This window comes from Rhinoderma darwinii, chromosome 6 (genome assembly GCF_050947455.1).
Source record: "Rhinoderma darwinii isolate aRhiDar2 chromosome 6, aRhiDar2.hap1, whole genome shotgun sequence".
In the NCBI taxonomy this organism is placed as follows: Eukaryota; Metazoa; Chordata; class Amphibia; order Anura; family Rhinodermatidae; genus Rhinoderma; species Rhinoderma darwinii.
This window is the reverse complement of record NC_134692.1, coordinates 76,152,224-76,166,112: the sequence shown is the minus strand read 5'-3', so window position 1 is coordinate 76,166,112 and position 13,889 is coordinate 76,152,224. Positions and strand designations below refer to the sequence as shown.

Genomic DNA, 13,889 nt, shown 5'->3' with positions numbered 1-13,889 from the left:
CCGTTGTAACCGGGGAAATCCTGAACCGAAAAAAAGCAATGCACAAGATGACATCTGAAATTCATCGCAGATAACGGTGGTTGGTTGTTTTTTTTTTTTTCCAAATGCTTCCTATTAAGTGTCCTCTGTTCGGCTGTACATGCTCTGTGGTTATACGCCCAGCCCTGCTGATACTTCTATAAACCTGAGAACTTTTAGTGTAACCGGTTTTAGTTCACTGATTATTGGCTACGGAATCCTGCCGCATGTATCAATGTGTACCTTCACTAGTACTCTCTGGTTCTGCTGATTTGGTTGTTACAATTATAGCCGAATCGTTGATCTGGAGAAAATGAAGCTATCCGAACTGGTCCCCAGGCTGCACTATGTGCTATTGAGTATACTTGCTATGCTCCACTCCAGCACTTCCTATTCATCCACCCCACAGGGGCTCTGTATTTACTCCTAAATGTCGGCCGTCTTGTCTTTTGCCAGGTTACAAGCCTCAGTGACCACCTCCAGCTCCGCTTCTTGAGATGAACAAGAATCTCAGCGCCCCGCATATTCAGCTATAATAGGCGCTCCCTGTCAGGCTGAAAATCGCTCTCCGGGCTTATTCAGACGAACGTGATATACATCCGTGCAACGCGCTTGATATTCACACGCCTCGCACGGACCTATATTAGTCTATGGGGCAGTGCAGACTGTCAGTGATTTTTGCACAGCGTGAGTTCCTCTGCGTAAAACTCACGGCATGTCCGTTCTTTGTGCGTATTTCGCGCATCACGCACCCATTGAAGTCAATGGGTGCGTGAAAATCACACGCAGCACACTGAAGCACTTCCGTGGGACGCACGTGATTCGCGCAACAGCAGTAAAACTATGAATGAAAACCAACAAGCACCACGTGCTTTTCTGTTTACAAATATCCAAAAGGAGTGTCATAATGATGGCAGCTGCGCGACAATCACGGAGCCGCGCATCATACGGGGCTGACGCACAGAGCTGTTAAGTGCCTTTTGCGCACGCAAAGCGCCGCGTTTTTTGCGTGCGCAAAACGCACACGCTCGTGTGAATCCGGCCTCGTAGAAAGTCAATGCGAGCCGTCTCTAGCCTGAGGAGGAGCGCCGATCACAGACAAAGATGCAGTGCTCTCTGCCCAAACCCCCACTGATTTAAAGAGGCTCTGTCACCAGATTTTGCAACCCCTATCTGCTATTGCAGCAGATAGGCGCTGCAATGTAGATTACAGTAACGTTTTTATTTTTAAAAAACGAGCATTTTTGGCCAAGTTATGACCATTTTTGTATTTATGCAAATGAGGCTTGCAAAAGTACAACTGGGCGTGTTGAAAACGAAAAGTCCAAGTGGGCGTGTATTATGTGCGTGTATTATGTGCGTGCATCGGGGCGTTTTTACTTCTTTTACTAGCTGGGCGTTCTGACGAGAAGTATCATCCACTTCTCTTCAGAACGCCCAGCTTCTGGCAGTGCAGACACAGCCGTGTTCTCGAGAGATCACGCTGTGACGTCACTCACAGGACCTGCATCGTGTCAGACGAGCGAGGACACATCGGCACCAGAGGCTACAGTTGATTCTGCAGCAGCATCAGCGTTTGCAGGTAAGTAGCTACATCGACTTACCTGCAAACGCCGCTGCTGCTGCAGAATCAACTGTAGCCTCTGGTGCCGATGTGTCCTCGCTCGTCCGACACGATTCAGGACCTGTGAGTGACGTCGCAGCGTGATCTCTCGAGAACACAGCTGTGTCTGCACTGCCAGAAGCTGGGCGTTCTGAAGAGAAGTGGATGATACTTCTCGTCAGAACGCCCAGCTAGTAAAAGAAGTAAAAACGCCCCGATGTACGCACATAATACACGCCCACTTGGACTTTTAGTTTTCAACACGCCCAGTTGTACTTTTGCAAGCCTCATTTGCATAAATACAAAAATGGTCATAACTTGGCCAAAAATGCTCGTTTTTTAAAAATAAAAACGTTACTGTAATCTACATTGCAGCGCCTATCTGCTGCAATAGCAGATAGGGGTTGCAAAATCTGGTGACAGAGCCTCTTTAAACCTCTGATATACCGCTGATGGATCAAAAGTTATAAATTCTAGTCACTCTATAAATGCTCTAAACACAACTGTTTTGGTTTGTGCTATTTTTGACAATTTTGTTGTCGGTCTGACATTTTTTCCAAACGCAGCATCTCTGGGTATGGCGGTTTACAGGCGTTTTTCTAATAGGCACCTATAAGACTTCAAAAAGGCCAGAAAAATATCCTCTACAAAATGACACTAAATTTAAAAATGCATTAAAGGGAACCTGTCACCAGTATGTCACCAATTGAACTTTGCTTATCTTTCACTGGCCACTGCTATCAAAAGTTCATTGCCGTTATTCCCTCTCCTAAACTCCTCCTCCAACTGTAAATAACGGTCTGAATGCATTTCGCACTTTTTATCGTAATAATCCGGTGTCCCTTTGTGCGCATGCACCAGAATAGGACAATAATGCACAAGTGCAGGATTTTGTGTGCTGGGGAAGACTAGGAGCTGTCAATCCAAAGTAAGGAGGTGGGGTAACTCAAAGACTTGAGGAATGAAGATATGACTTTTCAAACGAAGATTTTACACTTTTTAAAGAGGCTCTGTCACCAGATTTTGCAACCCCTATCTCCTATTGCAGCAGATCGGCGCCGCAATGGAGATAAGAGTAACGTGTTTTTTTTATTTTAAAAACGAGCATTTTTGGCCAAGTTATGACCATTTTTATATTTATGTAAATGAGGCTTTCTAAAGTACAACTGGGCTTGTTTAAAGTTAAAGTTAAATCGGCGTTTGCAGGTAAGTCGATGTAGCTACTTACCTGCAAACGCTGATGCTGCTGCAGAATCAACTGTAGCCTCTGGTGCCTATGTGTCCTCCCTCGTCCGACACGATGCAGGACCTGGGGCAGGAAGTGAGTGACGTCACAGCGTGATCTCTCGAACACGCTGTGTGTCTGCACTGCCAGAAGCTGGGCGTTGTGAAGAGAAGTGGCTGATACTTCTATACACAACGCCCAGCTAGTAAAAGTAGTAAAAACGCCCAGATGTAACGAACACAATACACGCCCAGTTGTACTTTAGAAAGCCTCATTTACATAAATATAAAAATGGTCATAACTTGGCCAAAAATGCTCGTTTTTTGAAAAAAAATAAAAACGTTACTCTTATCTCCATTGCAGCGCCGATCTGCTGCAATAGGAGATAGGGGTTGCATAATCTGGTGACAGAGCCTCTTTAAACAAAGATATGACTCTTATGCTCATTGGCATACAGTGTGGGAACACTAAAAAACTGAATTCTAAAGCTATAGAGCCGACTAAGACAATTCGAGGTTATATAGAAATGATTTTTCACCCACTACCGCCAGGTGTTGCTGGTTTAATAGGTGAAATAGCTGGTGACAGGTTCCCTTTAAGCGCATGTTACATTTTAAGCTAGTGTTTTTAGATGCAGTAAATTGTGTGTTGAGGAGGACTTATGGCAGCCTTGTATCGCATCCTAATCCCATGCAATACATAAAATTTAAACAAAGTGCCAATACAACTACGTAAGAACTTAAAATTCTCAAACAGGCATAATTGGATTTACTACTTAATTTGTTTGATTTTAAGGGAAGACCAAGTAGGTTGAAACGGAAGCAGAAAGGGGATGAGTCTGCAGTGGGAAGAAAATTATCTGACCACAAACTCGATCGCTGGTCCGATGCTGAATGGTTACAACTAAAACCCTTAGCAGGTAATTACATTTATTTTGGAACTCTGAGATGTTACCTGATTAGCGTTTTTGATTTTGCACAATGCTGAAAATGTAAGGATCTGTTCACAGCACATTAAGGCCCCATGTACACGACCGTAAAAAATCTCCGTAATTGCGGACCGTAATATGGTCCGCAATTACGGACCTGTTTGGTTCTATTGGCCGCGGACACCTTTCCGTATCGCTACGGATAGGTGTCCGTGCTGTAGAACTGTACCACAAAAGATAGAACATGTTCTATATTTTGCGTTTTATAGGCAGTGCTCCCATACTTTGCTGTGCCCGCAACCGTGGGCCGTGATTACGGGTACGGCCGTGTGCATGAGGCCTAAGTGTGTATGCTCGGCATATAGCACAGACTTATGACATTGTCTCTCATTCATTCTAAAAAAGTTTATTCCCTGGTATTCATGTGCTTATATTGGAAAGTGTAGTCACCCACTCTTTCAAATATAGTTTAAATAAAGTCTACTACGCTATTGCTTCCGGCAAAACGACGGATCCGGTGCACAACAGAGACAAACACAAACCATGGGCACCGTATCCGCCACCATTGGAATCAATGGTGATGGAAACGGAAACCTCTGGATTCAGTTTGTCTCTGTTCAGGGTCCCGATTTGACGGAAAGCTCCGTCAGAACGGGACCCAACGCACATGTGAACAGAGCCTAAGTGGGAACTCTATCTACAATACACTTTTAGGTCATTGTGTGGAAAAGTAACTGGTGTTTTTGTTTTATTTTGTTTTAAAGTTTTGTGGTGTATTTTATCTCCTTCCCGCCGTAGCCACTTTTGGACCAAATGACACAGCCTCATTTTTCAGATCTGAGGTGTTAATATATGTGGTAATAACTTTAGAATGCTTTTACCTATCCAAGCGATTCTAGGATTGTTTTCTCGTTACATATTGCACTTTATGTTAGTGAAAAAATTTGGTCGATAAATTCAATATTTTTTGAAAAACATCAAAATTTAGAGAAAATTTGCAAATATTAGCATTTTTCTACATTCAAATGTATCTGCTTGTAAGACAGATAGTAATACCACACAAAATAGTTACTAGTTCACATTTCCCATATGTCTACTTTATGTTGGCATCATTTTTTTGAACATCCTTTTATTTTTCTAGGACATTACAAGGCTTATAATTTTAGCATCAATTTCTCACATTTTCAAGAATTTCAAAAGCCTATTTTTTTTAGGGAACAGTTCAGATCTGAAGAGGCTTTGAGGGCCTTATATTAGGAACCCCCATAAATTACCCCATTTTAAAACCTGCACCCCTTAAAGTATTCAAAACCGCATTTAGAAAGTTTCTTAACCCTTAATGCGTTTCACAGGAATTAAAGCAAAGTGGAAGGGAAAGTTTCATTTTTTTTTTTTTTTTTCAGAAATTCAATTTTAACCGGTTAAGACTAGGCTGTTTTACAGCTTAAAGGAACAGTGTCATCGCAAATTATTTTTTTAAATATGTTAAAGATGTTAGTGCTTTATTAAAAACGTTTATATTTGTGTGTTTGTGTTTTACTTTTTCTTATTTTTACACTTTTTCTTCCCTATGGGGGCTGCCATTTTTTGTTCCATTTCTGTATGTGTCGATTAACGACACATACAGACATGGAATACGGCAGCCACAGTCCCGTAGGGACTGCGAACGGGTCCCGTCCCATCCACTTCTGTGTACGCCGTCTGTGTGGGAACTGCGCATGCGCCGCTCCCACACAGTCCAATTTGAAATTGGCGCGTCCGGCGCCATTTTCCTGTGGACCGGAAGTCGCGGCCGGACAGTAAGATTACTACTTCCGGTCGCGGCTTCCGGACTTGTGCACTTGGACCAGCGGCAGCAGACGGAGCGGACGGGCCGGAGGGAGCCGCGGCGGCAGGAGCAGGTAAGAGATTTCAATGTATGTTCGTGTTTGTATACGTTTACTACTGTATGTAAACCTACTACACTGTGCGTTAGCTCAAAAAATGGCGACACACAGTGTAGGAGGTTAGACCGTTCAAACCCCTCGTTTATCCCGGCACTAGCCAGGATAAAGGAGGGGGGGATTCTGAGAGCTCACTAGAGCTAGGGCTTTTTACCCAATTTTGCAATGCTGCAATTTTTGGGAATAGCTCCATCTAGTGACCAGCAATGGGAAATATTATAAATTAGAATCTAATTTATAATATTTCCTGACTCGTGAAAAAAATAAAAAAAATTTGAACAATGTTTAATCACCTACACACTAAATGTTTAATTAAAAAAAAACAAACATGTTTTTCTGGCAACATATTCCCTTTAATGACCAGAGCAAATTTCACAATTTTGCTATGCGCTTCATTAGATGACTATAACTCGGCAGGTGAATTAAGTTCATCTTTAAAAAAGAGTAAAATTCAAAGGACAGATAGGGCTTTGTTTTAGTGGCGTTTGTCAGTTATACATCATTTTTTCTCTAAAGTGGGAAAAATAGGAAAAAAATTCAAGAATTTAGTAATTGCGTCAGTTTATGCTAGCATTTTCCACACACCGTATAGACCACAGACAAAATTAATCTCCTTTCACGTTCTTGTACTTCTCCCGTGGAGCGGATACCAAATATGTGTGCTTTATTCACTGTGCGGGCATGTGCCAGGGCTTGGCATAAAAGGAGGCTTTTTGGCCTTTTCGGTCCAGGAATTCTGCACTTGATTTTATAGCAGCATACTGTTTTCTAGGGGGCCTAAGGGTATGTGCACACAATAACTGCAATTACGTCTGAAATTACGTAGCTTTTTTCAGGAGAAAACCGCTCCTAAATTTCAGACGTAATTGCATGTACTCGCATTTTGCGGGGCGTCTTTTACGGCCGTAATTTGAAGCTGTTCTTCATTGAAGTCAATGAAAAACCGCTCCAATTACGTCCCAAGAAGTGTCCTGCACTTCTTTGACGAGGCTGTTATTTTACGCGCCGTCTTTTGACAGCGACCCGTAAAATGACAGATCGTCGGCACAGTACATCGTAAGACCCATTGTAAGTAATGGGCAGATGTTTGCCGACGTATTGGAGGCGTTTTTTTCAGACGTAATTCAAGGCGTTAAACGCCTCCATTACGCCTGAAAATAGGTCGTGTGAACCCAGCCTAATGCTGCTGAAACATTAGAAACACCCCAAAAATGACTTCACACAAGTAGACTCCAAGGTTTTCTTCAAGGGGTTTATCATATTTTTAGAAAGTCCATTTTTCTTCTGAAAGTTTCATGAATAAGATGGCACAAAATAACATTTGCCATTTTTTAGCAAATGCGTCAGTTTATGATAGCATTTTTCACACACCGTTATTGACCATGGACAAAATTCATCTCCTTTCACATTCTGCCACTTCTCCCGTGCATGGGGATACCAAATATGTGGGCCTTATTTATCACATAGAGATGTAGGAGGGCGGACGATAGAAGAAGCTTATTTCACAAATCGCCTTTTTTCAAAGCTGGTTTTACAAAACTCAGAGTTTCTATAACACTTCAAAAATATCTGCTCTTGAAGCAGAAATCCCAAAATATTCATCTAGGGGTATAATGGGAATTTATTTTTTGGGGTTTTCTAAAATAAGAAATTGCAGGTTTATGCAATTGGAGCTCTCCAGCAGATGAACTTTAGAAAATATGCAAACATGACATCCACCCCCCACCCATTCCCTCCCTCACCCTTTGAGTAAAATCATTGGAAAAACGTAATGTAGGGAAAATATATTTAGAAATAATTAAAATCTAATAATTCAGAACAGTGTGGTATTTTTTAAAACATGGCTCAATGCACAGGCCTGGTTATGAGGGACAGAAATATCGGGAATCTTTTCGGTGCCCGTCTTTTCTGCAGATGTGGCACTTTTTCTGCGGGTTGTTTCTAGTTGGTGTTGGGGGAATGTGAGTGATGAAATGTCTTTCAGTCAGTCGCTTTACATCCTCAGACTGGGGGCATTCTCTGGTCCTGAATGTCAAAAATGAGGCCTTCGATAATTTTCTCCTGTAAATCCAGATGTGCCTCTGTTTTTTTTTTTTTTTTTTATAGAGCACAAATGAATTGTGGACTGCCACCTGTAACAGATAAATGGCCACTTTTTTGTACCAGGTTTTTGTTTTGCGTTTTATTAAAGGGAAGGTGTCACGAATTTTTTTTTTTTTATATATTATGGCTTTTAGTATGTCATTAAAATAAATTTTTATTTGTGTTTTTGTGTTGTATTTTTTTCTCTTCTCTATGGGGGCTGCCATTTTTTTTTTCATCTCTGTGTCGATTAACGACACATAGAGAGATGGAATACGGCACATACATCCCCATAGAGAATGGGAACAGGAGCCGTTCCATTCACTATAGCGTACGCCATCTGTGTGGGAACAGCGCATGCGCCGCTCCCACACAGACCAAAAGGAAGGTCTTCGGCAGAGCGGCATCCGGCACCATTTTCATGTGGGCCGGAAGCCGCGGCCGGACAGTAAGATGACTACTTCCGGTCGCGGCTTCCGGCCATATGGTCAGACGCAAGGACTAGGAGCGGCGGCAGGAGCAGGTAAGTTATGTTTGTGTGTGTGTATGTTTGTGCTATACTGTGTGATTACCACTGTATCTAACCCTACACTGTGCATTTGCTCAAAAAATGGCGGTACACAGTGTAGGAGGTTTGAACATTCAACCCCCTCCTTTCTCCTGTCACTAGCCAGGAGAAAGGAGGGGGTATTGTGTGAGGACACAAGAGCGAGTGTGCCGTCTCCAATTTTGCAGCATAAAGCAATGAGGTTGCTTTACCACATGCCAATGCTGCAATTTTGGGAATTGCTCCCTCTAGTGACCAGCACATGGAAATTTTATAAATTAGAATCTAATATATATTTCCTGACTTGTGAAAATATGTAAAAAATTAAAACCATGTGTAATCATTTATATACTAACAGTTTAACTAACAAAAAAAAAAAAAAACATTTCGAGCGACACATTCCCTTTAAATAGGGCTGTAAAACTCCACTCCCCCATGTACTTGTTATATTCGGACATGCTCACTGGTTTGTGCTTGTCCGATGTTGCCCCTCTTTCCCTCACTGCCACTGTTCCTGCGGTATGAATCGTGCTTAGTACATACATATCTTTGCGATCCCTGTACTTGACCGCAATTCTTCAGATGCATAAGCACAGGAGTCCTCCTTTACCATGTGCTTCCCCACTAATTTCTTCGGAAAATCAATTCGGTTTTTGTGCATGGCACCACATGCCCCAGTCCTTGCAGCATGCAAATGCCTAAACAGGGGCACACTGGAATAAAAAATATCGCAGTACAGCTGGTACCCCTTGTGAAGCAGAGGCTGCATTATCTCCCACAATATCTTACTGCTGATGGAAAAATCAGGGGGGCATCCAGGAACATTTATTGTGCGGTCCCGCCCTGCATAAATTCTGAAGGCGGTGGTATATCCTGACCCGCTTTCACATAATTTGTAAAGCTTAACGCCATATCTTGCCCTTTTGGATGGTAGATATTAGCGAAAGCTAAGTCTTCCATGAAAGTTGAGGAGGGATTCGTCCACGCTTACATTCTGCTCAGGGGTGTAAAGTTGCAGAAATTTATTGAGGGAATTTATTAGCTGTCTTATTTTGAACAAATGATCACGGTTTGCATCGGTACTTGGGGTGGGCCTGTGCATTGTTATTGAAGTGGGGGAAACTCATTGTCTCATAACGAGACCTGGGCGTTACTGAAGAATACACTGGGGTGGCTTGGGCGGGTCTTGTTGACCAGTAAGACTTAATGGAGGGCTTTTTGACAATACCCATACTTAGGGTGAGCCCCAATTGTTCTTTTAATTCCTGCAAATTGGTGGGCATCCAATCTCTGGCATGGGTGGATGAAGGTTTCTGCCTTATATACTGAGCGGCATATAAATTTAGTTTAGTGGACAATCCTATTTAGGAGGTCGTCAGTAATAAATAAATGGAAGTAATCCATTTGGATAAAATTTGTGTTGTCCACAGTTATGCCAGGAGTGACAGTAAATCAGTGGATTCTAGGCCCAAAAGATGGAGCAGGTGCCCATACATGAGCCTGAACTGGAGGGACCAGGCTGTCCCGTGCTACAGCGCTACTAGGCCCTGCGCTTTCATGTACTGCCGTTTCAACTGCGTCAGGGATAATGTCCATTGAAGAGGAACCTGAAGTAACGCTATCCTCGTCACTGCCTACAACAGGTTCTATCTCTGACGCCATCTCTGATGCGGTCTCAGACTCTGACCACAGCATGGCGTATGCCTCCTCAGCACTAAAAAAACTTCCTCGCCCTAATGTCACGAACACTAACTAAACAAACAACTATTATTGTTAGGATAGAAAGGTAGATGGATAGATTGTATAGATAGATAGAAATCTATACAGAGAATGTTTTGCAGTGTAAGACTTTTTATTCACAGTATTCTTCTGCCAGTAATTCTCTGGAGTCTCTTCTTCTCACACTGAAACAATGTGTGAGAAGAGGCAGGAGATTTGCTGCCAGAAATGTCAAAATAAAAACCAATATGATCCCTGTGATTGGTTGTCACAGCGATCACATGCATTTCTATGTAAATAGTGTGCACGCAATCGCATGCACACAGCCCTGTGCACACGCTGTTACTAACAGCTCTGGGCACTGGGCAGAGTATCAGGGACCAATTTGATGGTCCCTGAACATGTGATAGCTGCGAAAACCTATCACAGGGATCATATTGGTTTTTATTTTGACATTTCTGGCAGCAAATCTCCTGCCTCTTCTCCTCACACATTGTTTCAGTGTGAGAAGAAGAGACTCCAGAGAATTACTGCCAGAAGAATACTGTGAATAAAAAGTCTTACACTGCAAAACATTCTCTGTATAGATTTCTATCTATCTATACAATCTATCCATCTACCTTTCTATCCTAACAATAATAGGAGATTGGCTCCTGACACTGCCCAGTGTCCAGGGCTGTTAGCAACAGCCAGGGTACAGGGCTGTGTGCGCGTGCACACACTTTGAAGTGCCGCCGTAATTAGTCTATACAGCGGACTTCAGAGACCCTGACCGCTGGCCGTAAAAACACAGCCAGCGGTCGGGAACATGTTAATCTTTTTTTTATTTTTTTTTATTTATTTATTTTCCCTGTAATACTGAAGTTTTTTACCAGACAAACACAACAGAATATTTATTTCCCTGATTCTGCAGTTTTTATAAATATCCCACATGTGACCCTAGTGGCCTAATGGACTTAAAGAAAGGCCCCTGAATCAACGGAGCACCTAGTGGATTTTAGGGCCTTCCTTTTCTTAAATTATATTTCAGGCACCATGTTAGGTTAGAAGAGGTCTTGTGGTGCCAAAACAAAGGAAACACCCCCAAAAATACCCCATTTTGGAAACTAAACCCCTTGAGGAATTCATCTACAGTAGTGGTGTAGTGAGCATTTTGACCACACAGGTGTTTCATAGATTTCTTTAGAATTGGGCAGTGAAAATCAAAAATGTTGTTTTTTTTCCGCGAAGTCGTAGCTTTAGGTCAAAATGTTTTCATTTTCTCATGAAATAAAGGAGAAAAAGCACCCCAACATTTGTAAAACAACTCCAGAGTGCAGTAATACCCCATATGTGGTAATAAACTACTGTATGGATACACATCAGGGCTCAGAAGGGAAGAAGCGCCATTTGGCATTTGGAGAGCAGATTTTGCTGGATTGGTTTTTCTGCACCATGTCTCTTTTGCAAAGCCTTTTAGGTACCAGTACAGTGGAAACTACCCAAATGTGACTCCATTTGGCAAACTACACGCATTGAGGAATTCATCTAGGGGTATAGTGAGCATTTTGACCCCACAGGCGTCTCATAGATTTTATTAGAAATGGTCAGTGAAAATGAAAAATTAATTATTTTCCAATAAGACGTAGCAGTAGCTCAAAATTTTTCATTTTCTCATCAAATAAAGGAGAAAAATCACACCAACATTTGTTAACCAACTTCTTCAGTGTAGAGAAATACCCCATATGTGGTCAGAAACTGCCGTTTTGTATACACGGCAGGATACAAAGAAAGGAGCACCATTTGGCATTTGGAGAGCAGGTTTTGCAGGATTGGTTCCTAGGCGCCATGTTGCACTTGACCCTGAGGTATCGGTACAGTAAGAACCCCTGAAATGTGTCTCCATTTGGTAAACTACACCCCTTGAGAAATTAATCTAGGGGTGCTGTGAGCATTTTAACCACAGGTTTTTGCTGAATTTATTAGAATTAGGATGTGAAAATAAAAAGAAAAAAAACTTTTTTAGTTCTACCGCAATTTTTTTTATTTTCACAAAGACTATAGGAGAAAACAACTTCAACGTTTGTAAACCATTCTCTCCAGAATAAGACCATACCCCACATGTGGTCATAAACTTCTATTTGGACACACAGCAGGGCTCTAAAGGGAAGGAGCGCCATTTAGTATTTGGAGTGGAGATTTTACAAGATTCCTTTTTTTACTCCATGTTACATTGATCCAGTGGCGTAACTACCGCCGTAGCAGCCGTAGCGACTGCTACGGGGCCCGCGGCATGAGGGGGCCCGTGTCGCCCGCCGGCACGGGCCCCCACCATGGTCGCAGGCTCCGCTAGGAGCCGCTATGGCTGCTGCAGCGGGACGCCACTGAACTCTATGGCAGAGCAGGGAGGTATCTCCCCGCTCTGCCATTAAACAAGACATGTATCCCCTATCCACAGGATAAGGGATACATGTGTGATACATGTGTGATCGCTGGCAGCGATAGGGAGAACAGGGGGGACTGTATGGCGTTCCCTACAGGGGGGGCTGTATGGCGTTAGCGCCATACAGCCCCCTCTGTAGATAACGCCATACAGTCCCCCCTGTAGATAACGCCATACAGTCCCCCCTGTAGATAACGCCATACAGTCCCCCCTGTAGATAACGCCACACAGTCCCCCCTGTAGATAACGCCACACAGTCCCCCCTGTAGATAACGCCACACAGTCCCCCCTGTAGATAACGCCACACAGTCCCCCTGTAGATAACGCCACACAGTCCCCCCTGTAGATAACGCCACACAGTCCCCCCGTAGATAACGCCACACAGTCCCCCCTGTAGATAACGCCACACAGTCCCCCCCTGTAGATAACGCCACACAGTCCCCCTCTGTAGATAACGCCACACAGTCCCCCTCTGTAGATAACGCCACACAGTCCCCCTCTGTAGATAACGCCACACAGTCCCCCTCTGTAGATAACGCCACACAGTCCCCCTCTGTAGATAACGCCACACAGTCCCCCTCTGTAGATAACGCCACACAGTCCCCCTCTGTAGATAACGCCACACAGTCCCCCTCTGTAGATAACGCCACACAGTCCCCCTCTGTAGATAACGCCACACAGTCCCCCTCTGTAGATAACGCCACACAGTCCCCCTCTGTAGATAACGCCACACAGTCCCCCTCTGTAGATAACGCCACACAGTCTACAGGTGGGGCTGTATGGTGTTATCTACAGGGGGGGCTGTAAAAAAGGCACTATCTACAAGGGGGGGCGGCGGTTGTGTGACACCCAGGGGAGGGCCAGTCAAAAGTTTGCTATGGGGCCCAGTCTTTCCTAGTTACGCCCCTGCATTGATCTATAGTACCAATACAGTGGAACCCCAAAAAATTACCCCATTTTGGAAATTAGATCCCACAAGGACTTCATCTAGAAGTGTAGTGAGCATTTTGACCCCACAAGTGTTTTACAAAAATTAGCACACAATAGATGTTGCAGATTGAAAATTGTCGTTTTTCCTCAGATATGCCATTTCAGTGCCCAATACAGTAATAGCCCATATGTGGTCATAAATTGCCGTTTGGGCACACTGCCAGGCTCATTTTGACCACCATTTGGCTTTTGAAGCGCAGATTTTTCTTGGTATTTTACTGGTATTTCCGCTTATAATGTTGTGGTATATGTAATCTGGGTGGAGTACATCAGGGTATAATAGGATGATGTAATAATGGGGTGAATGAATAATCCATGGATTGGTGTGGTATGCTTTGAACCAATCCTTTTATGCACAGGCCGGGTTAATTGGGTATTATACAAAATATTTGCGCTTCAGTATTGCCTAATC

General features: G+C 43.2%; 1 protein-coding gene across 3 annotated transcripts in view; it reads left to right on the top strand.

Moving 5' to 3' along the window:
* SLC39A10 (solute carrier family 39 member 10) overlaps positions 1-13,889 on the top strand; it is a 97,192-nt gene that overhangs the window by 67,728 nt on the left and 15,575 nt on the right. For all 3 annotated transcript variants that reach the window (XM_075829968.1, XM_075829967.1, XM_075829969.1), the window contains exon 6: positions 3,642-3,765. In XM_075829968.1, coding sequence (XP_075686083.1) covers positions 3,642-3,765 — 124 coding nt within the window. The remainder of the gene's footprint in view (positions 1-3,641; positions 3,766-13,889) is intronic.